A 19,946-nucleotide genomic window follows, 5' to 3' on the forward strand; every position below is an offset into this window, starting at 1 on the left:
ATTCGCGATAAGTGTCGGTATATCATAAGATTTACGTTTCTATAATTTTATCATTTTCCAAAGTGAATTATCGTTAGGGTTAAGTGAAGCTAATTTTGTTTGCCAAACGTTATTTTTATGTTCGCGTATTAGATTCTTTATTTGACTATTTAATGCCGAAATTTGGGGTTTGAGTGTAATGTCACCGGTGACTTGCATCCGTTTCTTGACGCGATTACGAGCTTTAATTAAATTAACAATGTTATCCGGTATTTTGTCTTTTCTTAATGAAGTGACTATTCCCGTGGTTGAATGTTTTTTCCTAATTTTTTGAATTGATTTTGTAAACTTATTTATTTCGTGTTCTAATTGCTCGGTGGTTAAAATATTATGATTAATTTGGATTTCATTATCTAAATCTTTACGGAAGTTATGCCAGTTGGTATTTTTAAAGGAAGTTATTTGTCGGTTATCGTTATCTTTAGGGAGATTAGAAATTTCGAAAATTACCGGATTATGGTCGGAACTTAGTTGTGAAAGAAACTGAGGGTCGTTTTCCAATAAGAGATTCTTTGTAAGGATTAAGTCTATTAGTGTCGGGGTAGCGTAATTGGCGCTTATACCACTAGGCCACTAAGGCCCCAGGTCTTTTGCAGATATTTTAACACAAACTTTTTAAATAAATCAACATTACAAACTATATAATTGCAATAATTCACTTAAAACGCAAATACTTTCAGTTCAAAAGTTGGCGAATTAGCTCGAGAAAACATTTTTTTACACTTTTTTCAATTTAATTCTCTAATTTTTCACCAGATTTCATCAAAAGATACCGGGCGTATAAGTTGATTCTACAATTTTAAAATTGTTTTTACCTTTTTTGTCACTTTCAGCACGTTTTTGACCGAAAATGGACATAATTTCTCCAAAAATCACCAAATTTGTGTATTTTCTAGTCAAAACTACCGGATTCGCAGTGGCCATGATTTTTATTAACAATGTTTTTCAGTACTTTACGAAACAAACTCAGTTAACTATAAATTAAATATTTTCGTTTAATTTTTTTTATTATTCAAGAAGTAAGTCATGTAAGAATTCAACGCTAAAGTTTGAAGGGTACAATTTTTTGCTCAATTTCATTAGTTTATCAACCACCAAGAAAAAACCGCCTACTCTAAATATTTTAAACGACGCCACCCTCTAACTATAATGACGTCACACGATGACGTCACGATCACGCCATAACCCGATGCAAATAAAATTACCGTTCGAATAGATTTTGGACGCAAATATATAGGCACCTACCTTTCTCAAATCCAGAAATGTGCATAAAACAGTCTTCTGAGCCGGTATTTCCTCGGGAAATCCCCATAATTACAACCAAAAGAAGGGGCAATTCGTAGCACATGCTGCGCCAAGTCAAAGTCCGCGCACGCCCGCACTTTCAAACTCACAAAAATATTTCACAAAACAGGTGCCCCACAACCACTCACTTCGACTAATCACTAATTTCGTTTGATTTTTCGAGAGATAACAACAACACCACCGACTGTGTGACAACCGCGCGGTGCCAACTGTTGAAAGCAAAGTCATAGCACTCTTGGCAATTTTTTCAAAAGTGTGATTTCGGACATTTATTAAACTTTTTGAGCAAAATAGCCCTTGATTAAAACGTCGGTTCACGTCTTTGTATCGAGTTTGTAGCTTGACGGTTTTTTTTTGAAGTCACGAAAATATCTCCAAAAGCAAAGTTGCGTTGCTAGGGGTAACAGTGACAAAGACAGACCTATTGACGATTTGTGTGTGTCAGACAGGGCGCAACCTATCACATATTAGTTTTTTTTTCAAATTTTCAAAAATTGTAAGCACTTCCTGCTTATTTTTTTTCCATACCTTATTACCTGACTGAAGGAAATATTTTATCTACAAATGTTTACGCGTAATTGCTATACTGTTAAATTTATTTTCTAAATTTTATAATTAAATATTATAATTTTATAATTTATAAATTATAAACAGCTTGCTTCTTATTTGATTTTTATAATTTTAATAATTGGCTCAGTCGGTAGGTTTACACAAGACACGTTATTTACAGTTTTTTGAGTTTTATTTGAGTAAATTTTTTTTTAATTATCCTTCTCCCAAACCCCAAATGTTGTGGTGGAGCGTTGTCTGGACTACGCAACACACTTTGCAGCCGTGAATCGCCACCATTGTGTTCCGAGCCTTCGTCCCTCCACTTTCACATTGACCACCTGTTCGAAGACCACGCAACGTTTACATTATTGTGTTGTAGAGGTGTGGTTATGAATCACAAAGCTCTAAACTAAAAACTGTTGTTATCCCCATTTTTTGGACTTCTGACATGAAGGTGTACATTTTTTCGGTCACCATCGCTCTCTACCTTCACACTTGTAAGTTTTTTCCCAATTTGTTCCATTTAAGTTCATTAAAACCACAAACACAAGTTTTGTTAATTGTGTTCCATTATTTTGCTCATCCACGTTTTCTAATTTTTTTAAATATCCTTGAATTTTTAACTCTTAATTGTGGACATTTTTTTTTACTTTTTACTTGGCACAGGTCCTAGATCTGCCCTTAATCGATTTTATTTGCCCCTCGATGCACTTCTTATCTCAAGTAACGAATTAAAAAGTGCAAACCTCGTGGTTTTTAATAAGTCAATAAGAATTTTTCAACTCTGATGCAATGGAAATAAGATTCTAATTAAATGTAGGGAACTTCCCTTTTCATTACGGTTTGATGTCCTGCAAGTAAATTGTTTCAGGATTTCAGAGGGCGCGATAAATTATTCATTGGGAGGCCAATAATAGTGCTAGACAACTAATCCCGAACTTCACTGAATAAATTTAATATTTAACATCAAAACAAATATCTCAGCACCATTTCTGACTCAATTTGAGAGTTTAATTTACGACTTAATTTAGCAAAATTTCACGAAAAAAAATCGCAGATACCTGTGACAGTAATTAGGAACAATGAAGTGGTACCGTGTGGTCACCTGAATTTATAATCAGAGTAGGCTGTAATGTTTTTTTAACATGTATAACAATGAATCCAGAAAGAAACAAAATATTCGTAACTCGTAATCAGGTTTATGCTTCTGTAACGAAATTATCGTCCATTTCCACTTCACTTAAGCATAAAAAAATCACGAAACCGTGAAGTCGCAAATCAATATGCACATGTACATGTTTTATATTTGTTTTGTTTTTTTTTTTCTATAGCTGGGGCAATAGATTGCTACCAGTGTTCAGGCAGTGATCCAAAAAAGCCATTTCAGTGCAACGAGTGGCTGAGTAGCGACATTGACATAAAACCAGAGCCATGTGACGACGTCTATGACGCCAAATATTGTATCAAACACATTGGCAGATTCGAAGGTACAAACTATTTTCGGTGGTTGATCTAACTCATGTACTAACAACACCCCAAAAATAATTTAATTGTGCGCGGATTTTCCATTTTTAACAAACTACTAACTTTCCATGCTTGCTTGCTTGGAATGGCATAGCTTCAGCTCTTTCCTGCTATCAGTGTGCCGCTCATGAAACTATAGACTGCTCAGATGGGATGATTCACTTCGGTGGTTTACAGCCACAGAGTTGCAACGACGTTTTTGAAGCACAATATTGCATTAAATCCACCAGTTTGGACGGTAATTGGGCTCATTACTATAAGGACTATAACTTAGGAGACGAAACGAGGTACAAAATCGCACCCAAAGATCTAGTACGGCAGTGGAAAAATGAGGGCGCCACAAATCGTGTCAAATTAATTTAAATTCAACCAGTTCACTAATTACGTGGAAAAAAATGCACAAATGTTGAGCTTTGCATTCTCAACAGACTGGGAAAAAGTGAGGACTGAAATTTATTGAGAAACATGGGAAAAAATTATTTAAGATTTAAAATTTGCGCTTCGACCCGTATTTTTCAAAACGCTGCGAATACGGTTAAAGATACGAGAAAAATGTTCAGGAGAAAGTTGTAGAGAATTAAATTTCCTTTAAAAAAGTCAGCGAAACCATATCTTTATCTTAAACGGTTTAGGCTTTGAAGACGTTCAAAGATGCTCAAACGACTGATTTCCACCATTTTGTCGGTCGTCAAGTATGGGAAAGTGAATTTATACCCAAACCGTTGAAGATGGAAATATGGTGTGGCGGACTTTTTTGTAGCAAATTTAATTCTCTACAACTTTGTTCCTTACACTTTTCTTGTATCTTCAACCGTATTCGCAGCGTTTTGATAAATAGGCGACGGTGCCTAAAAAATGATCGTTTAGAATTATCAATTTGCAAACGCAGCGAATACGGTTGAAGATACAAAAAAGTGAAAGAGACGAGGTTGTAGAGAATTAAATTTTCTACAAAAAAGTCCGCGACACGATATGTCTATCTTCAACGGTTTAGGTATAAATTAATTTACAATATTTGACCACCGGCAGAATGAAGGAAATTCGACACTTGAGCGTCTTTGAATGACTTTGGGGCCTAAATGGTTGAAGATAGGGATATGGTCTCGCGGACTTTTTTAAAGGAAATTTAATTCTCTACAACTTTCCTCTGAACATTTTTCTTGTATCTGTAACCGTATTCGCAGCGTTTTGAAAAATATGGGGCAGAGTGCAAATTGGTAAAACTTTGAAATTTTTTAAATACAGTTTAAGATATAATTTTTGCACTATTTTTATCTCCGATTATTGAGAATTTGATGCTCTATCTGCCTGTATTTTTTTTATTTGCCTTGTGCGAACCGTTATTGAATTACAACAATTTTTATAAAAATAGACGGTAATGGAACAATGGCGCCTCTGGCGGCATTAACGGAACTATCAAGAACGGGGACATTTTATTTGTACGTCGTTTCATATCCTTAGTTTTAAATTTTCTTCAAAAGTTTTCTGTACTGTCATATTTTGTGTTTTTTAGGAGGAATCGGCGCTAAAAGATTTTGTTCGTCGTTGGATTTGGGGAATTACTGCAATTACGTCAAACAACCAGGCGACATTTTGCAATACCGCACGTGTGTATTCACGTGCACTGGTGATGGGTGCAACCCATCAACTACCATCACACCCAACTGTGTTCTTCTCGTCACTTGCATACTCACCTTTGTCTATAAAATAATCGTAATCAGGTAGATTGAGAAACTTTATTTCATTAAAAGTAAAAAGCAACTGATGTAAAGGTACAAAAGCCTGTCATAAATATTCCTAAATCTGAAGCACACTTATTCAGCTTTTTTCAGTGAGAGAACCTAAAATTATGTATAACGAACTGTAGTTTTACAATAAATGTATGTGACTTAAACAATATGTGCGTGGTTGCATCCTCCTCCCTAATAATCATACAAAAGCTACACAGACACTACTCGATACTAAAATACTGATTTGGCTGCAAAAATACCTCTACTTACCAAACTAAATTGCTTCTTTAGCTAGATTCGGCAACTCTGTGACAGTAATAAAACACAGCCTCCTTGACGGAGCGTGACCGTCAAGTAGGCCGCGAAACGTACACAATAAAATAACTTAACACGTTATCACATAAACACAACTTAATTGGTAACAATACGTAAAAAGTGCATACGATATTTACTTCTTTTGTAATTTTTTCACCAGTTCTTCCAGCTCTTTGACACGGCGTTCGCTGTTGGCGAGCTGTTTTTTCACTTTGCGCAATTCTTCCGACTGCTGATTGTACGCCACTTTCAGCTAAAATAATTAAATAAATAATTAAACAAAATACTAGATAAATGTAAAAATAAGTAAGAAAATAAAATAGAATTTTGTTGATTTGATAGAAAAATATTTTAAACTAAAAGTAACTTACGTCATGTTCCGTCGTGATAGTATCTCCCATACTATTGATTTCCTTAATCAAAGGAATATCATTATTGACCTCCACATGTCCAAATCTTTGTTGCAACTGTTGAAATTTGGTCGTTTGATTGGTCGTTGTTTTCTTAATCTTCTCCTCAATCAAATCCTTTGGTCTATAATCGGGAATAGTTTCGGTTGAAAGAAAAGCCAATTTCATTTTATTATTTTGTGAAGCAACGATTGGTGTTGTGCCAGGTTTATTATTATTGTAGACTCGAGGTTTGTAAGTGGTGATATTTCCACCCATTTTCATTGACATTAAAATCGGATTTGCATTCAAACCTTTGATCCATTCTTGAGCGGATAAGGCAGGCTTTGGAGCGGCAGTATCAGGGTATAAATCTTCATGGAATTGGTCGCTTTTTCGCGGAACGATCATACTGATTGGCTCGCAGATACCTTTGATTGCGTGCAGTTTGTAAAAACGGAAAATTTCGCAAATGTGGATGTTTAAGCCGCGCTTAGGCATGATTCCTAAGCCGCGCTGAAAAAAAGCGAATTTTTTCCTTAAATTTTTAACTTTTCAGTGAAAATTTTTGGTTTAAAAACGTGAAAGAAAACATAAATCAATAAAATTAAACCTATTTTTGTTATTTTTAACGGTTTACTTTTGACAAAAATCTCGCTGAATTTTTTTAGCTGAAAAATAAATTTTCGACTTATGATTTATTTCTCCGATTTGGAAAAATCTCATAAAAAACTAAATATTCTTCTCAAAATCGCACTTTAAAGCTACAAAGAGACAAAAATAATAGCATTTTTTACTTATATTAATGATTTTTCCCCTTTTTTTTTTTTCGAAAAATCTCGATATTTTTCTGAAAAATGTGTCAAAATGCTCCAAAAGGAAAACAAAAAACAAGATACTTCAAAACCTACTTACTGCGCCAATTAAGTATTTTTTATTGGTTTCTTATCGTGTTGTGTATTTTCAGAGATATTTTGTTAAAGTAAATTCGTTTTGTATATTTTCAGAAATATTTGTTTTTAGGAAAGGAGAAAAAAAATGTTTCTGCAAATGATTTTTATTTAAAATCTCGGGAAAAAAATGTCAAAATGCTCCAAAAGATCCAAAATAACGTCTCTTTAGACACGGTTTGACCTTTATCGCTTGAAAAATCGGGTCCAGTTTCACTTTTTATTAAAGGAAAACAAAAAACAAGATACTTCAAAACCTACTTACTGCGCCAATTAAGTATTTTTTATTCGTTTCTTATCGTGTTGTGTATTTTCAGAGATATTTTGTTAAAGTAAATTCGTTTTGTATATTTTCAGAAATATTTGTTTTTAGGAAAGGAGAAAAAAAATGTTTCTGTAAATGATTTTTATTTAAAATCTCGGGAAAAAAATGTCAAAATGCTCCAAAAGATCCAAAATAACGTCTCTTTAGACACGGTTTGACCTTTATCGCTTGAAAAATCGGGTCCAGTTTCACTTTTTATTAAAGGAAAACAAAAAACAAGATACTTCAAAACCTACTTACTGCGCCAATTAAATATTTTTTGTTCGTTTCTTATTGTGTTGTGTATTTTTTCAGAGATATTTCATTAAAGTAAATTTGTTTTGTATATTTTTAGAAATATTTGTTCTTAGGAAATGACAAGGAGAAAAAAAAATGTTTCAGTAAATGATTTTTATTTCAAATCTCGGGAAAGGGATTTTTAACTTAAAAAATGTCAAAATGATCCAAAAGATCCAAAATAACGTCACTTTAGACACGGTTTGACCTTTATCGCTTGAAAAATCGGGTCCAGTTTCACATTTTATTAAAGGAAAACAAAAAACAAGATACTTCAAAACCTACTTACTGCGCCAATTAAATATTTTTTATTCGTTTCTTATCGTGTTGTGTATTTTCAGAGATACTTTGTTAAAGTAAATTCGTTTTGTATATTTTCAGAAATATTGGTTCTTAGGAAATGACAAGGAGAAAAAAAAATGTTTCAGTAAAGGTTTTTTATTTCGAATCTCGGGAAAGGGATTTTTAACTTAAAAAATGTCAAAATGCTCCAAAAGATCCAAAATAACGTCACTTTAGACACGGTTTGACCTTTATCGCTTGAAAAATCGGGTCCAGTTTCACTTTTTATTAAAGGAAAACAAAAAACAAGATACTTCAAAACCTACTTACTGCGCCAATTAAATATTTTTTATTCGTTTCTTATCGTGTTGTGTATTTTCAGAGATACTTTGTTAAAGTAAATTCGTTTTGTATATTTTCAGAAATATTGGTTCTTAGGAAATGACAAGGAGAAAAAAAAATGTTTCAGTAAAGGTTTTTTATTTCGAATCTCGGGAAAGGGATTTTTAACTTAAAAAATGTCAAAATGCTCCAAAAGATCCAAAATAACGTCACTTTAGACACGGTTTGACCTTTATCGCTTGAAAAATCGGGTCCAGTTTCACTTTTTATTAAAGGAAAACAAAAAACAAGATACTTCAAAACCTACTTACTGCGCCAATTAAATATTTTTTATTCGTTTCTTATCGTGTTGTGTATTTTCAGAGATACTTTGTTAAAGTAAATTCGTTTTGTATATTTTCAGAAATATTGGTTCTTAGGAAATGACAAGGAGAAAAAAAATGTTTCAGTAAATGATTTTTATTTCGAATCTCGGGAAAGGGATTTTTAACTTAAAAAATGTCAAAATGCTCCAAAAATATTCAAAATAACGTCACTTTAGACACGGTTTGACCTTTATCGCTTGAAAAATCGGGTCCAGTTTCAATTTTTATTAAAGGAAAACAAAAAAAAGATACTTGCCTACTTACTGCGCCAATTAAATATTTTTTATTAAACATGTCATTTTTCAATCAAAGTTTAAACGAAATCTCGCAAAATAAGAAAATAAGTGAGATTTTTTTCTTCATGATTATTTTTACTAAATTTAAAACTATCATAATACAAAAAAAATAAACTCACCTGGGGACTTCCGGATAGAAACTGGCTGAGAAAATGTATATAAGGCGGTTCGTCCGTAACCTCATAATACCTAATATTGCCATCGCCCTTGCCAGCAAGAAACACAATATTGGAATCACAATCAAAAAAGGGAAAAACAACACCAGACGAGCTATCAATTGTATCAATAGTCAAGGGTTTGCTCAAATCATTTTGATCCCAAATCGAATACTGACGATCGGAATGTCGTGAAAAACCCGTAGTTAATAACCGCCCACTTGAGCCCAAAAATGTCACTTTACTGGCTTTGGAACCAGCATGACAAACCCCCTCCTGAAAAAATCATACGTTTTTTTTGTGTTTTTTTTTCTTTGGACTACTGATTTAATTACACTTTTAACGATGCCACTTCTCGGTTCAATTACTCGCAATTTTTTATCTTTGCATGTCGTTGTTAGAAGACTGCCATCGCGGTTCAGTGACATTGAATAAATCACGTCTGGATGACAGTCGATCACATTTACGGTTTCACCTTTTTCTATGTCCCAAATGATCACCTAGAGAGATGATAATTAATCATTCAGGTGCCTTACAAGAAAGCGAAAGAAACTTTCTTTACGTATATGGAAAATTGCGGATTTCTAAATACTAGGATGCGACACTACGTATGTACAAACATGTCCCCGTTATGATTAGTTACGTTAGCCCAAAGAGATGGCGCAGTTGTATCGAAATAACGGCGAGCACAAAAAATTTTATTTAAAAAATTAATTTAATTAAAAAAAAAGAAAAAATAATACCATTTGTTACTTAAACAATCACATTTGTGATATCTTGAGAAAAAAGATGAAATATTCAACAAAAAAGATTGTTGAACTTGTTAAAAGTTATTTACAACTGAAAAGTGCTTCAAACCACAAAAATAACTTTTGATCGAATGAAAAAAAAATCATAGAATAAAAAATCATGTTTTTTATTTAAAATATGAAATTCACTTATAAAAACCTTTGTGTTATAAAAAAAATGATAACTAAAAATGCAAACACAAATGAACGTCGTACAACGCAACAATAATTTTGAGTGCCGTACTTCGTAGTTCCTGAACGTCGTACTTCGTGAAGTTATGCAATATTAATACACATTTTAATAATTTACGTAAAAAATTATAATTTTATAATTTCGCCAAGAAATTATAAGAAAAAAAAGTCAAATTAAAAACACTTACCAAATGGTCGAATCCGGCACTGAAAAGTATATTTTCAGCACAAGGATGCCACTCAATGTAGGCCACCCTTCGTTTATGCCCTTGCAGCTCAACCAACCATTCGGTCAAATGCATTGATAAACCACCGTCCGGAATATGCCATAATTTAATCTAAAAATTATCCCATCCAAAAAAAAACCAAAAATTCCTACAATGTACGTACAGTACAATCGTCGGAACAACTAGCAATGACGTTGTCATTAAAAGGATTCCATTTTATGTCTAAAACCGGTCCTGTATGTCCTGTCACTCGGCTAGCATTAAAATCCAGTCGTCCAGTCTTAAAATTATTAATGAAAACAAAAACAAAAAATTAAATAAAAAACCTACACTTTCGATAGGTATGACTATAAAAGCTCCACCACCGGCCACTTCGGTGACTAAAGCAACGAATTTTGGATTAACGGCACAAAATTGAGAGTCGTGTGCGTTTTTTGTTATGTTTATATTGTCGTAACATTTCTCTCGTTTCGCTGGCTCGCCGTAAACGTGACGGAATTTCGAGCTGCGAACTCCTCGAAACCCCACCTGAAATTAAAAACACTTAAAACCCCCTTTTGTCCTCATTTTACTGATTTTTCGAGTTACTTTTAACGAAATCTGAATTTTTTTAAGGAAAAATGCACTAATACCTTCCAAGTATTTAAGTTATGTCGTCTCCAAGGCAATGTAACGCCCAGTTTGGCGAAATCACGTGATTATACTTTCGCAAAAAAACAAAAAAATTGCATTATTTTTCATCAAATTAATTTATTTATTAAGCAAAAATTTCGTGAAATAATTGAGTTTCTGGTACAAATAAGAGAAGATAATGTAATTTTTTACAGAATTTAGTGGTTGTTTTCTCTCGGTTTCGCAAAATTTCGCGAAAAATAAATATACTAGAATCTATGAAGTGTTTAAAGAACTGCTTAAATACACAAACAAAGCTCACAGTAGCAACAATTCGATTTATTTGCTTAAAAAATGTGCGTAAAAACAACGAAAATTACATTATTTTTTACTACAGTGAGTGAGAAACGGATAAAATTCATACTTTTAATTATTATAATTTTTCAAAAAATCAAAAAACACGATCGCCCCTTATAAGCCTTTTGCGTGTAATTAACTTTATTTTCCTCTTTTTTAATTAATTTATTTTTTATACTTGCCAGAAAGATAAAGACATACATCATATAACAGTAAACAAAAATGTGGGCTGCCATTTAAAAAAATAAAAATTACGTCATTGCCCAAAAACCAATGACGTCACAAATTTTATAACGGTGTCAAATTAAAAAAAAATTATAGAAATAAAATCAACCTCTTTCAGATTTTTTTTTAAATTACTCACAACAAAAATATAAATTTTGTGCATTATTTTAAACCCATCCTGTATATAATTTAGTGTTTTTTTAGATTATTTATGTAAAAACAATCGAGTTGCTTGCTCAAAAGCTTTTTAGTGAGTTTTATGAATAGTTTAGAGAAATCACGGCAAAAAATGTGTTTATAAAACGTTCAAAAAAAGGTAAAAAATATATTATTTTGCATCTAATGTGAAAGTTTCTAGCTGAAAAATAATGATGCCACCAAAAAATTAGTCTTTATTAGCTCAAAAATATGTTGAAACATTCAAAGAAAACACAAAAAAGCAACATTTATTTCGATTTTTTTCTAATTTTTCGACTCATTTTGGCAAAATTTTGGGAAATCATTAAAAGTTTGGATAAAAAATGGGCTAAAAATTTAAAACACACAAATAAAATAGTAAGTTTTAGTAAGTTATTAGTTCAAAAATGTGCTTCAAAGTTCGAAAAAGATAAAAATTTAATACAATTTAATTTAATACAAAGATTTTTCAAGTTGTTTATTAAAAAAATTGGTGAACAATTTGTGTTTCTTACTGAGAAATATGCCCAAAAGTAACTCAATGATTTTTTTTCATAGCGTAATATTGCCAAAAAATAGCTCAGAAAAGTTTTTAAATGTTCAAAGAAGAAATTATCAACTTATTTTTGACAAAATTTCGTAACATCATTGAACTTCTGGTAAAAAAATGCTCGAAATCGTTCAAAATTTTTTAAATAATCTCACCTTTGAATCAACGTACTCTAAAAATTTTGAAACAGTTTAGAAATTTTTCAAATAATTTATATAAAAATTCTGCTGAATAATTCAGTTTCTGATTAAAAAACGTGCAGAAACGCTGGAAAGAGCCAAAAATAAGGTAATTTTTTAAATATCCAATGACTCTTTCCTTCTGGTTTAACGTAATCTGGCCAAAAATTTTAGTCTTTTACGAAATTTCGTAAAATTATTGAATATTTGGGAAAAAAGCCCAGTTCAGCGAAATCGTGCAAAAACATTGAGCTCAAAAACGTTTTTGAACGTTATATTTAAGCCAAAAATTATTATTTTAAATTTATTTACCTATAGTTGTTCTTCAAAAATATTTTTTTTAAATAAATTCAAAGAATGGAGTTTTTAGCTCAAAAAACTTGTAAATATTCAACGAACGCAAGAAATAACAACAATTTCGACGATTTCTCGACTTACTTTTGTCGAAATCTTGTGAAATGATTGAATTTTTGAATAAAAAAAGATCGAAAAATTTAAAATGCGAGAAATCACAAAAAAAACTGGATAGTAAGCTCAAAAACGTGCTGAACATTAAAAATTACATTATTTTGGATCCAGCTTAAAGATTTTTCAAATTATTTATGTCAAAAATCTCGCGAACAAATTAAGTGTTTCGAAAAGTCAAAGTCCCTAAGTAATTGTAGGTTGCGTATAATAGTCGAATTTTTATGCAAAACATGAATAAATCTAAAACATGGACTCTTGAATGACATCACAACTACATTAATACTAATTATGAATCCAAGGTTTTTTCGTCCAGTAATCGAACCAAACTCGCCAAAAATAACTTTGTTGTGACAAAACAACACTTAAAAACGACACATACCTTGTTTGTTGTCATTTCGTAGATTTTTAAATTTTTTGCAAACATAATTCACTCCCAAACACCAAACGTAACGCATCGATCCACCATGTGGTCTAATTAAGACATTTATTCTAATAAATTATTATCACTTCTCTTATCAATGTCAATACAAGTGATAAAAAATTTGTCACAAGTATACATAAAATGAGGTGCGGTTGGTTGTTGTCTTTAAAACGCTTGAAGATAAACGAACGCTGTTACGAACCGTATGTTATGACTCAGTACTTTTATTACACTTGCTAATTAATATATTATATGTAATAAGGAAAACATCTATTTTTATTTTAAAATAACGCCAAGTGGAGACAGATAATAACGCAATTACGTAACTATTTCTCTGATCGAATTCCATTCAAAGAAAATGCACAAATAATAATAATAATAATATAATTAAACACATCTTGAGCTTGAGAATGTTCTCACTGATTATGCGGTTTTTACAATTTCCGATAAAATAATTGCAAGAATGTGACCGAGGTCAAGATGCAATAGAAAAATTGAAACAAACAAGAACAGATAAAGATTGTTTCAAATATATTTGTTCCATGTTTTCTCTCCTCTCTGTATTAATTAATTAATTTAACAATAAAAATTGGACGAGAGAAAGACGTGTGAAAACTAACTCACTCCCTTGTCTGTATTTTAATTTAAATCCTTTCAAAATAATGGTTATGAAGGTTTCGTGCATTTTCACTTTTTATCTAATTTACAAATTTTATGAATTCCAATTATTCCAATAATTTATTCCATAATACCATAAGACCTACTTTCCATATTCTCAATAAATCGAGTTATGTAAGAAATTGGACAAAGTCGTTTAAATCCCTTACCTGTGAGTTTGTCATCGTAACATCCAAAAAAAAAGCTTCAGAAGAACAAATTCAGTCTCTTGGCAGCGTTTCATGCAAGACACCACCACAATAAAGAAGACTGGAAAACACAGAAAGTAAAAACACCAAAAGCAAAAACAAAAAAAAATTAAAAAAATAAACTAAGCCATCAGAAGCAGATTCTCTCTCATTCACAAACAAATAATCAATCACTGAACTGAAAGCGCTGCTGACAAGCCGTGCACGCTATAAACAACTAGAACAGGTGCTTTTCAACGACTGAACTAATTAAAACGAGTCTTAATTGACAGAACATCCCTTTCTCCATCGAATTTACTTGCACTTAGTACTTTCAAATAGAAAACTGTGCAGAATTGTGCATTTTTAGTGTGCCTTAGGAAGTGGCAATAACAAGGATTTGGCCAAGTGTAAAAAAATTGGTATGCACAGTTACACAATGGAAATGGGTATTTCGACTTTTTTTACGTAAAAAAATCTGATATGCTTCAGAGTGTGCAACTAATTCCATATTCATATCAAATTAGAGGTTGGGTAATTTTGAAGATAGAAATCTATTTTGAACGTGTTTTACCGTAACACCATTACTGTTTACAAATTTATTGGTCTCGAGTCAGTTTTTATACAAATCAATCAATTTAATAAAATAAAAAATATATTGACAATTTTTTTTTCAAAAATATATTTTTCGTTAAAATTTTAGTTCCATTATTAAAAACTTAATGCTTATTTTTCAAGCAATTAGTGATTTATAGTTAACTTTAATTCATTTAATACAAGGTGAGGTCAAAATTTTTAGAACAAAAAATCGAGTTATTTTCCATTGTTTCGCCTCCTAGTATATAGTTCTCCATAGTCCAAAATAATTATTAAATATTGTAAACAATGATAAAAAAGTGTGAAATCATCTAAAATACGAGCAAATAACTACATTAATAAAAAAAAACTTCATTCATATCAAATTAGAAGTTGGGTAATTTTGAAGATAGAAATCTACTTTGAACGTGCTTTACCGTAACACCATTGCTATCTACAAATTTATTGGTCTCGAGTCAGTTTTTATACAAATCAATAAATTTAATAAAATAAAAAATATATTGACAATTTTTTTTTCAAAAATATATTTTTCGTTAAAATTTTAGTTCCATTATTAAAAACTTAATGCTTATTTTTCAAGCAATTAGTGATTTATAGTTAACTTTAGTTCATTTAATACAAGGTGAGGTCAAAATTTTTAGAACAAAAAATCGAGTTATTTTCCATTGTTTCGCCTCCTAGTATATAGTTCTCCATAGTCCAAAATAATTATTAAAAATTGTAAACAATGATAAAAAAGTGTGAAATCATCTAAAATACGAGCAAATAACTACATTAATAAAAAAAAAACTTCATTCATTTCAAATCAGAAGTTGAGTAATTTTGAAGATAGAAATCTACTTTGAACGTGCTTTACCGTAACACCATTACTATCTACAAATTTATTGGTCTCGAGTCAGTTTTTTATACAAATCAGCAAATAAAAAAATAAAAAATATATTGACAATTTTTTTTTCAAAAATATATTTTTCGTTAAAATTTTAGTTCCATTATTAAAAACTTAATGCTTATTTTTCAAGCAATTAGTGATTTATAGTTAACTTTAATTCATTTAATACAAGGTGAGGTCAAAATTTTTAGAACAAAAAATCGAGTTATTTTCCATTGTTTCGCCTCCTAGTATATAGTTCTCCATAGTCCAAAATAATTATTAAAAATTGTAAACAATGATAAAAAAGTGTGAAATCATCTAAAATACGAGCAAATAACTACATTAATAAAAAAAAACTTCATTCATTTCAAATCAGAAGTTGGGTAATTTTGAAGATAGAAATCTACTTTGAACGTGCTTTACCGTAACACCATTACTATCTACAAATTTATTGGTCTCGAGTCAGTTTTTTATACAAATCAATAAATTTAATAAAATAAAAAATATATTGACAATTTTTTTTTCAAAAATATATTTTTCGTTAAAATTTTAGTTCCATTATTAAAAACTTAATGCTTATTTTTCAAGCAATTAGTGATTTATAGTTAACTTTAATTCATTTAATACAACGTGAGGTCAAAATTTTTAGAACAAAAAATCGAGTTATTTTCCATTGTTTCGCCTCCTAGTATATAGTTCTCCATAGTCCAAAATAATTATTAAAAATTGTAAACAATGATAAAAAAGTGTGAAATCATCTAAAATACGAGCAAATAACTACATTAATTATAAAAAACATCATTCATGTCAAATTAGAGGTTGGGTAATTTTGAAGATAGAAATCTACTTTGAACGTGCTTTACCGTAACACCATTGCTATCTACAAATTTATTGGTCTCGAGTCAGTTTTTTATACAAATCGATAAATTTAATAAAATAAAAAATATATTGACAATTGAACAAAAAAAAATTTTCAAAAATTAAAAGAATAAAAAAAGAGTAAAAAGATTTTTTCAGAAAAAAACGTGGTTTAATTTAAAAACACCGTTTTCGACCAAAAGGTGGATATTTGAAACGTTGACATTGCAAACGTCAAACAAGCCAGTGTGACCACAGGCCTGCCAACTCAAACAGTGACTCTTGACCACTCTGTATAACATAACGACAGTTTTCCATTTGTGATTAAATATTTACATTAAATAATCAATTTAATTACCTACCACACATGTAACACCTGATAACGTCCCAAAACCGGGCTAATAGTAGTAATTAAAAAAAATCTTACCCTTTTTGAGGGTTTGCTGCAAGAGCGGTTATCCACAAAATTAATTATTTTATCTCCGGTTGCTGGCAACAGAGAATTCCCAACATTGCTTTCCGTTTCTCCAGTCATAATAAATGAATTACATAAAAAACCCAACAATTTTGTACTGATTTTAAATAAAAAATTCAATAAAACAATAAATCACAACGTAACTTTTTTGACATTTGTTTGACAGCGATCAACGCGTTGTTACGTCACGAAGTGGCTAACGCTACGATCTTTAACTTATTTCCGACTATTTTATGGCATTGAGGAGAATAATAATTATAATTAGCACCAATTGCAGTGCATAATTAGTACGTAATTAAAATTCCTGCCTTTGTGCCTGGCTTTTTGCGTGAAATAACTAAACGAGTTGGCGCGTTAGTCACTTCCTTTCTGACAGTTCCAATTTTAAAAACGGTTAAAAATGAGCGAAACGCAAGAACAGAAGCGCTGGGGGCACCTGCGCAAGGTGCTGGAGCGTCCGGGCCCCTTTTGCCACCCGGAGTTCGAGCCGTCACCCGAAATCATGGATTTTATCGTAACCTCCTGCAAGGTGCTTGTCGTGGGGGCCGGGGGCCTGGGCTGCGAACTGTTGAAGGACTTGGCTTTGATGGGGTTCAAGCAGATCCACGTCATCGACATGGACACGATCGACTTGTCGAATTTGAACCGCCAGTTTCTGTTCAGACAGAAGGACATTGGGCAGTCCAAGGCCAAAGTGGCGGCGGCTTTCATCAACAAGCGCGTGCCTGGGTGCCAGGTGACGCCCCATTTTTGCAAAATACAAGACTACGATGAGAGTTTTTATCGGAGTTTTCACATTATGGTGTGCGGGTTGGACTCGATCGTGGCCAGGAGGTGGATTAATGGCATGATTTTGTCGCTCTTGAGCTACGAGGATGGGGTGCTGGATAATTCGACCATTATTCCATTGGTGGATGGAGGTTTGTGCCGAAACGTGGGGGCTGAGACAAAAAACGCGCCTTTTTTCGCAGATGGCGCTGTTTCAAAATATCAGCGCCTTCTTGTTTCAGACGCTAAAGTTATTTCTCTCACAAAAAATTGTGTTATTTTAGTTTTTTTTCCATTTTGATATTTTTATTGACATTTATCTTTATCTAACAAACTATTCGGAAATAAAATTACCGTTGGGGGCGCCACTGAGCTAGGTCGAAAACAGTAACCATAAATGGCGGGAAAATGTTTATTCGGATATTTTGAGCGTTGTACGAATTTTGGGGCTTCACAATTATTCCATTGCCTATGCGGAATGATTATTGCATCTTTGATGCAAGAAACTTATGTTGACAAATGAGAGATGACGAGGAAAACACGAATAACGAATGACTGTTTGGTTCACTTTCTTTATTGGAAAATTATTACAAAGACATTGAAAAACCTACCTTTTGGCATAATTTACGTTTAAATGTATCAGCAGTTGTTAATCTTTATTGTAGTTTTGTACATTTACTGCAGCATTTCATGATTTTTTCAGTGGAAAATTCTAATCTAAAATTCATAACACTTCACTAATTTATTGGTTTCTTGAGCCAAACTTTGTGTTCGCTGTGATTTATTACTTATAATCTTTAATTAGACAACTGTTTGATAACACTTTGTAATCAAAATTTAAATATTTTTCACTTTTTATCCACTTTCAAGTTCCAACAATAAACACTTTATACCATGAAAAACTACAGAACCAAAGTCAACGCTAGTATTTACCACCACGTACTTTTAAAGTAATTCTTTCTATTGTAAGTAATTAACACTATACACGCAAAATTGTTGAACAATTCATTAAATGTCAGTTAAATGTGGCATTACGAAAATTTCTTTACTGTCTTCGACATAGTTCAAAAGTCATCACCAGAGGGCGTCTAGTTAATTTTATTTCCGAATAATTCTTCTTGTTTACAGCGCCATCTGAACTGTGCTGTGGCGCCAAAATTTAAAAAAATATATATAATTGAGTAATAATTTATTTCCAGGTACTGAGGGTTTTAAGGGCAACGCCCGCGTCATAGTCCCTGGCAACAACGCCTGTGTTGAGTGCACCCTTGACTTGTACCCCCCTCAGATCACCTACCCTTTGTGCACAATCGCCAACACACCCCGCCTGCCTGAACACTGCATTGAATACGTAAAGGTGGTTTTGTGGCCCAAGGAGAACCCCTTTAATGCGCCCCTGGACGGAGACGACTCCCAGCACATTGGCTGGGTTTACGAAAAGTCCCTGGAAAGGGCGTCCCAGTTCAATATCCCTGGAGTGACTTACCGCCTTGTTCAAGGCGTCGTAAAGCACATTATTCCAGCAGTGGCGTCAACTAACGCCGTTATTGCCGGAGTTTGCGCCACAGAAGTGTTTAAAATCGCAACGAGTTGTTGTCTACCGTTGAATAATTACATGGTTTTCAATGACGTGGACGGGATTTACACTTACACTTACGCAGCGGAACGGAGGGACAATTGTGTGGTTTGCTCCCAAGTGCCGCAAACTCTACCGATTGAGGATCCGAGTAAAGTCAAGCTGAAGGATTTGATTAAAATCCTGTGTGAGGATGAGATGTTTCAAATGAAAAATCCAGGTTTAACCACGGTTATTGATGGGAAAAATAAGACTTTGTACATTTCCACGATTAAGAGTATAGAGGAGAGGACCAGGGATAATTTAAATAAGACTTTAGTTGAGTTGGGGCTTAAGGATGGCATGGATATCATGGTCGCAGATGCTACGTCTCCCATGACGTTGGTTTTCACACTTAAGTTTGCAACGAGCGATGTTGAGATGAAGTAATTGTGTTATTTATTTTTAATAAAGAAAATTACAAACTGGGTTTTGTTTCATTTTAACGGTTATTTTGGCCCTTGAAATGTTTATTGTTTGATTTTTTTAAGTTCTAACCACTCTATCAATTTTGATATTGAAAAAAACACTTTATATCTTTATATCTTTTTTTTGGTATTATTGCTTAAAATTTGGTCGGAATTTTGACTTAGGCCTTATTATAGCTTCGCCGTAATCGGCCGTAGGGCGTTTTTCTCAGAAAATATGACTCGGCGAAGATAAAAACCATCAGAATGAATAAATAAATATTAAAATTTAGTTTTTGCCGGGAGTTTCTCCACACAAGTTGGCCACCCCAAAAAAAAATTCCCCTGATCGGTGGCCACTTTTATAATTTTCCGCGGTTTGGTCCAAAATCGTGCATCACACCGTAGTCATAAGTGATTCCCCGGTCATTTAACCCCCGTCAAAGTTACAATAAACGTTTTGTGGAAG

At 32.4% G+C, this 19,946-nt stretch overlaps 3 protein-coding genes and 1 long non-coding RNA gene across 7 annotated transcripts; 3 read left to right on the top strand and 1 right to left on the bottom strand.

Moving 5' to 3' along the window:
- Positions 1 to 2,172: 2,172 nt before the first annotated feature.
- Positions 2,173 to 5,319, top strand: bou (boudin). Of its 2 annotated transcripts, XM_008200653.3 has the most exons (4): positions 2,173 to 2,393; positions 3,228 to 3,383; positions 3,515 to 3,658; positions 4,934 to 5,319. In XM_008200653.3, the coding sequence occupies exons 1-4, from the start codon at positions 2,345 to 2,347 to the stop codon at positions 5,143 to 5,145; spliced, it is 561 nt and encodes a 186-aa protein (XP_008198875.1). In that variant the 5' UTR covers positions 2,173 to 2,344; the 3' UTR covers positions 5,146 to 5,319. The 2 variants fall into 2 exon arrangements, with proteins under 2 accessions (XP_008198875.1, XP_064214014.1); XM_064357944.1 differs by lacking the exon at positions 3,515 to 3,658 and having other exon boundaries at positions 2,182 to 2,393.
- LOC658242 (coronin-2B) lies at positions 5,143 to 16,863 on the bottom strand. 3 transcript variants are annotated; one of them, XM_964648.5, is made up of 9 exons: positions 16,640 to 16,839; positions 13,869 to 13,968; positions 10,383 to 10,580; positions 10,216 to 10,332; positions 10,014 to 10,163; positions 9,181 to 9,345; positions 8,810 to 9,121; positions 5,837 to 6,370; positions 5,143 to 5,718 (listed from the first exon to the last, which is right to left on the bottom strand). In XM_964648.5, exons 2-9 carry the CDS (start codon positions 13,881 to 13,883, stop codon positions 5,599 to 5,601), a joined length of 1,611 nt encoding a protein of 536 aa, XP_969741.2. In that variant the 5' UTR covers positions 13,884 to 13,968; positions 16,640 to 16,839; the 3' UTR covers positions 5,143 to 5,598. The 3 variants fall into 3 exon arrangements, with proteins under 3 accessions (XP_969741.2, XP_015840244.1, XP_008198815.1); XM_015984758.2 differs by lacking the exon at positions 13,869 to 13,968 and having other exon boundaries at positions 16,640 to 16,863; XM_008200593.3 differs by lacking the exons at positions 13,869 to 13,968; positions 16,640 to 16,839 and adding an exon at positions 13,000 to 13,190.
- LOC135266720 (uncharacterized) lies at positions 13,117 to 14,162 on the top strand. The gene is made up of 2 exons (XR_010334874.1): positions 13,117 to 13,244; positions 13,304 to 14,162. It is a non-coding gene; the product is annotated as an uncharacterized LOC135266720 (long non-coding RNA).
- Positions 16,864 to 16,968: 105 nt separating the features above from the next.
- Uba3 (Ubiquitin-like activating enzyme 3) lies at positions 16,969 to 19,498 on the top strand. Its single transcript, XM_964573.4, has 2 exons — positions 16,969 to 17,607; positions 18,655 to 19,498. The coding sequence occupies exons 1-2, from the start codon at positions 17,088 to 17,090 to the stop codon at positions 19,458 to 19,460; spliced, it is 1,326 nt and encodes a 441-aa protein (XP_969666.1). The 5' UTR covers positions 16,969 to 17,087; the 3' UTR covers positions 19,461 to 19,498.
- Positions 19,499 to 19,946: the final 448 nt, after the last annotated feature.

Source organism: Tribolium castaneum, chromosome 7, assembly GCF_031307605.1.
Source record: "Tribolium castaneum strain GA2 chromosome 7, icTriCast1.1, whole genome shotgun sequence".
In the NCBI taxonomy this organism is placed as follows: Eukaryota; Metazoa; Arthropoda; class Insecta; order Coleoptera; family Tenebrionidae; genus Tribolium; species Tribolium castaneum.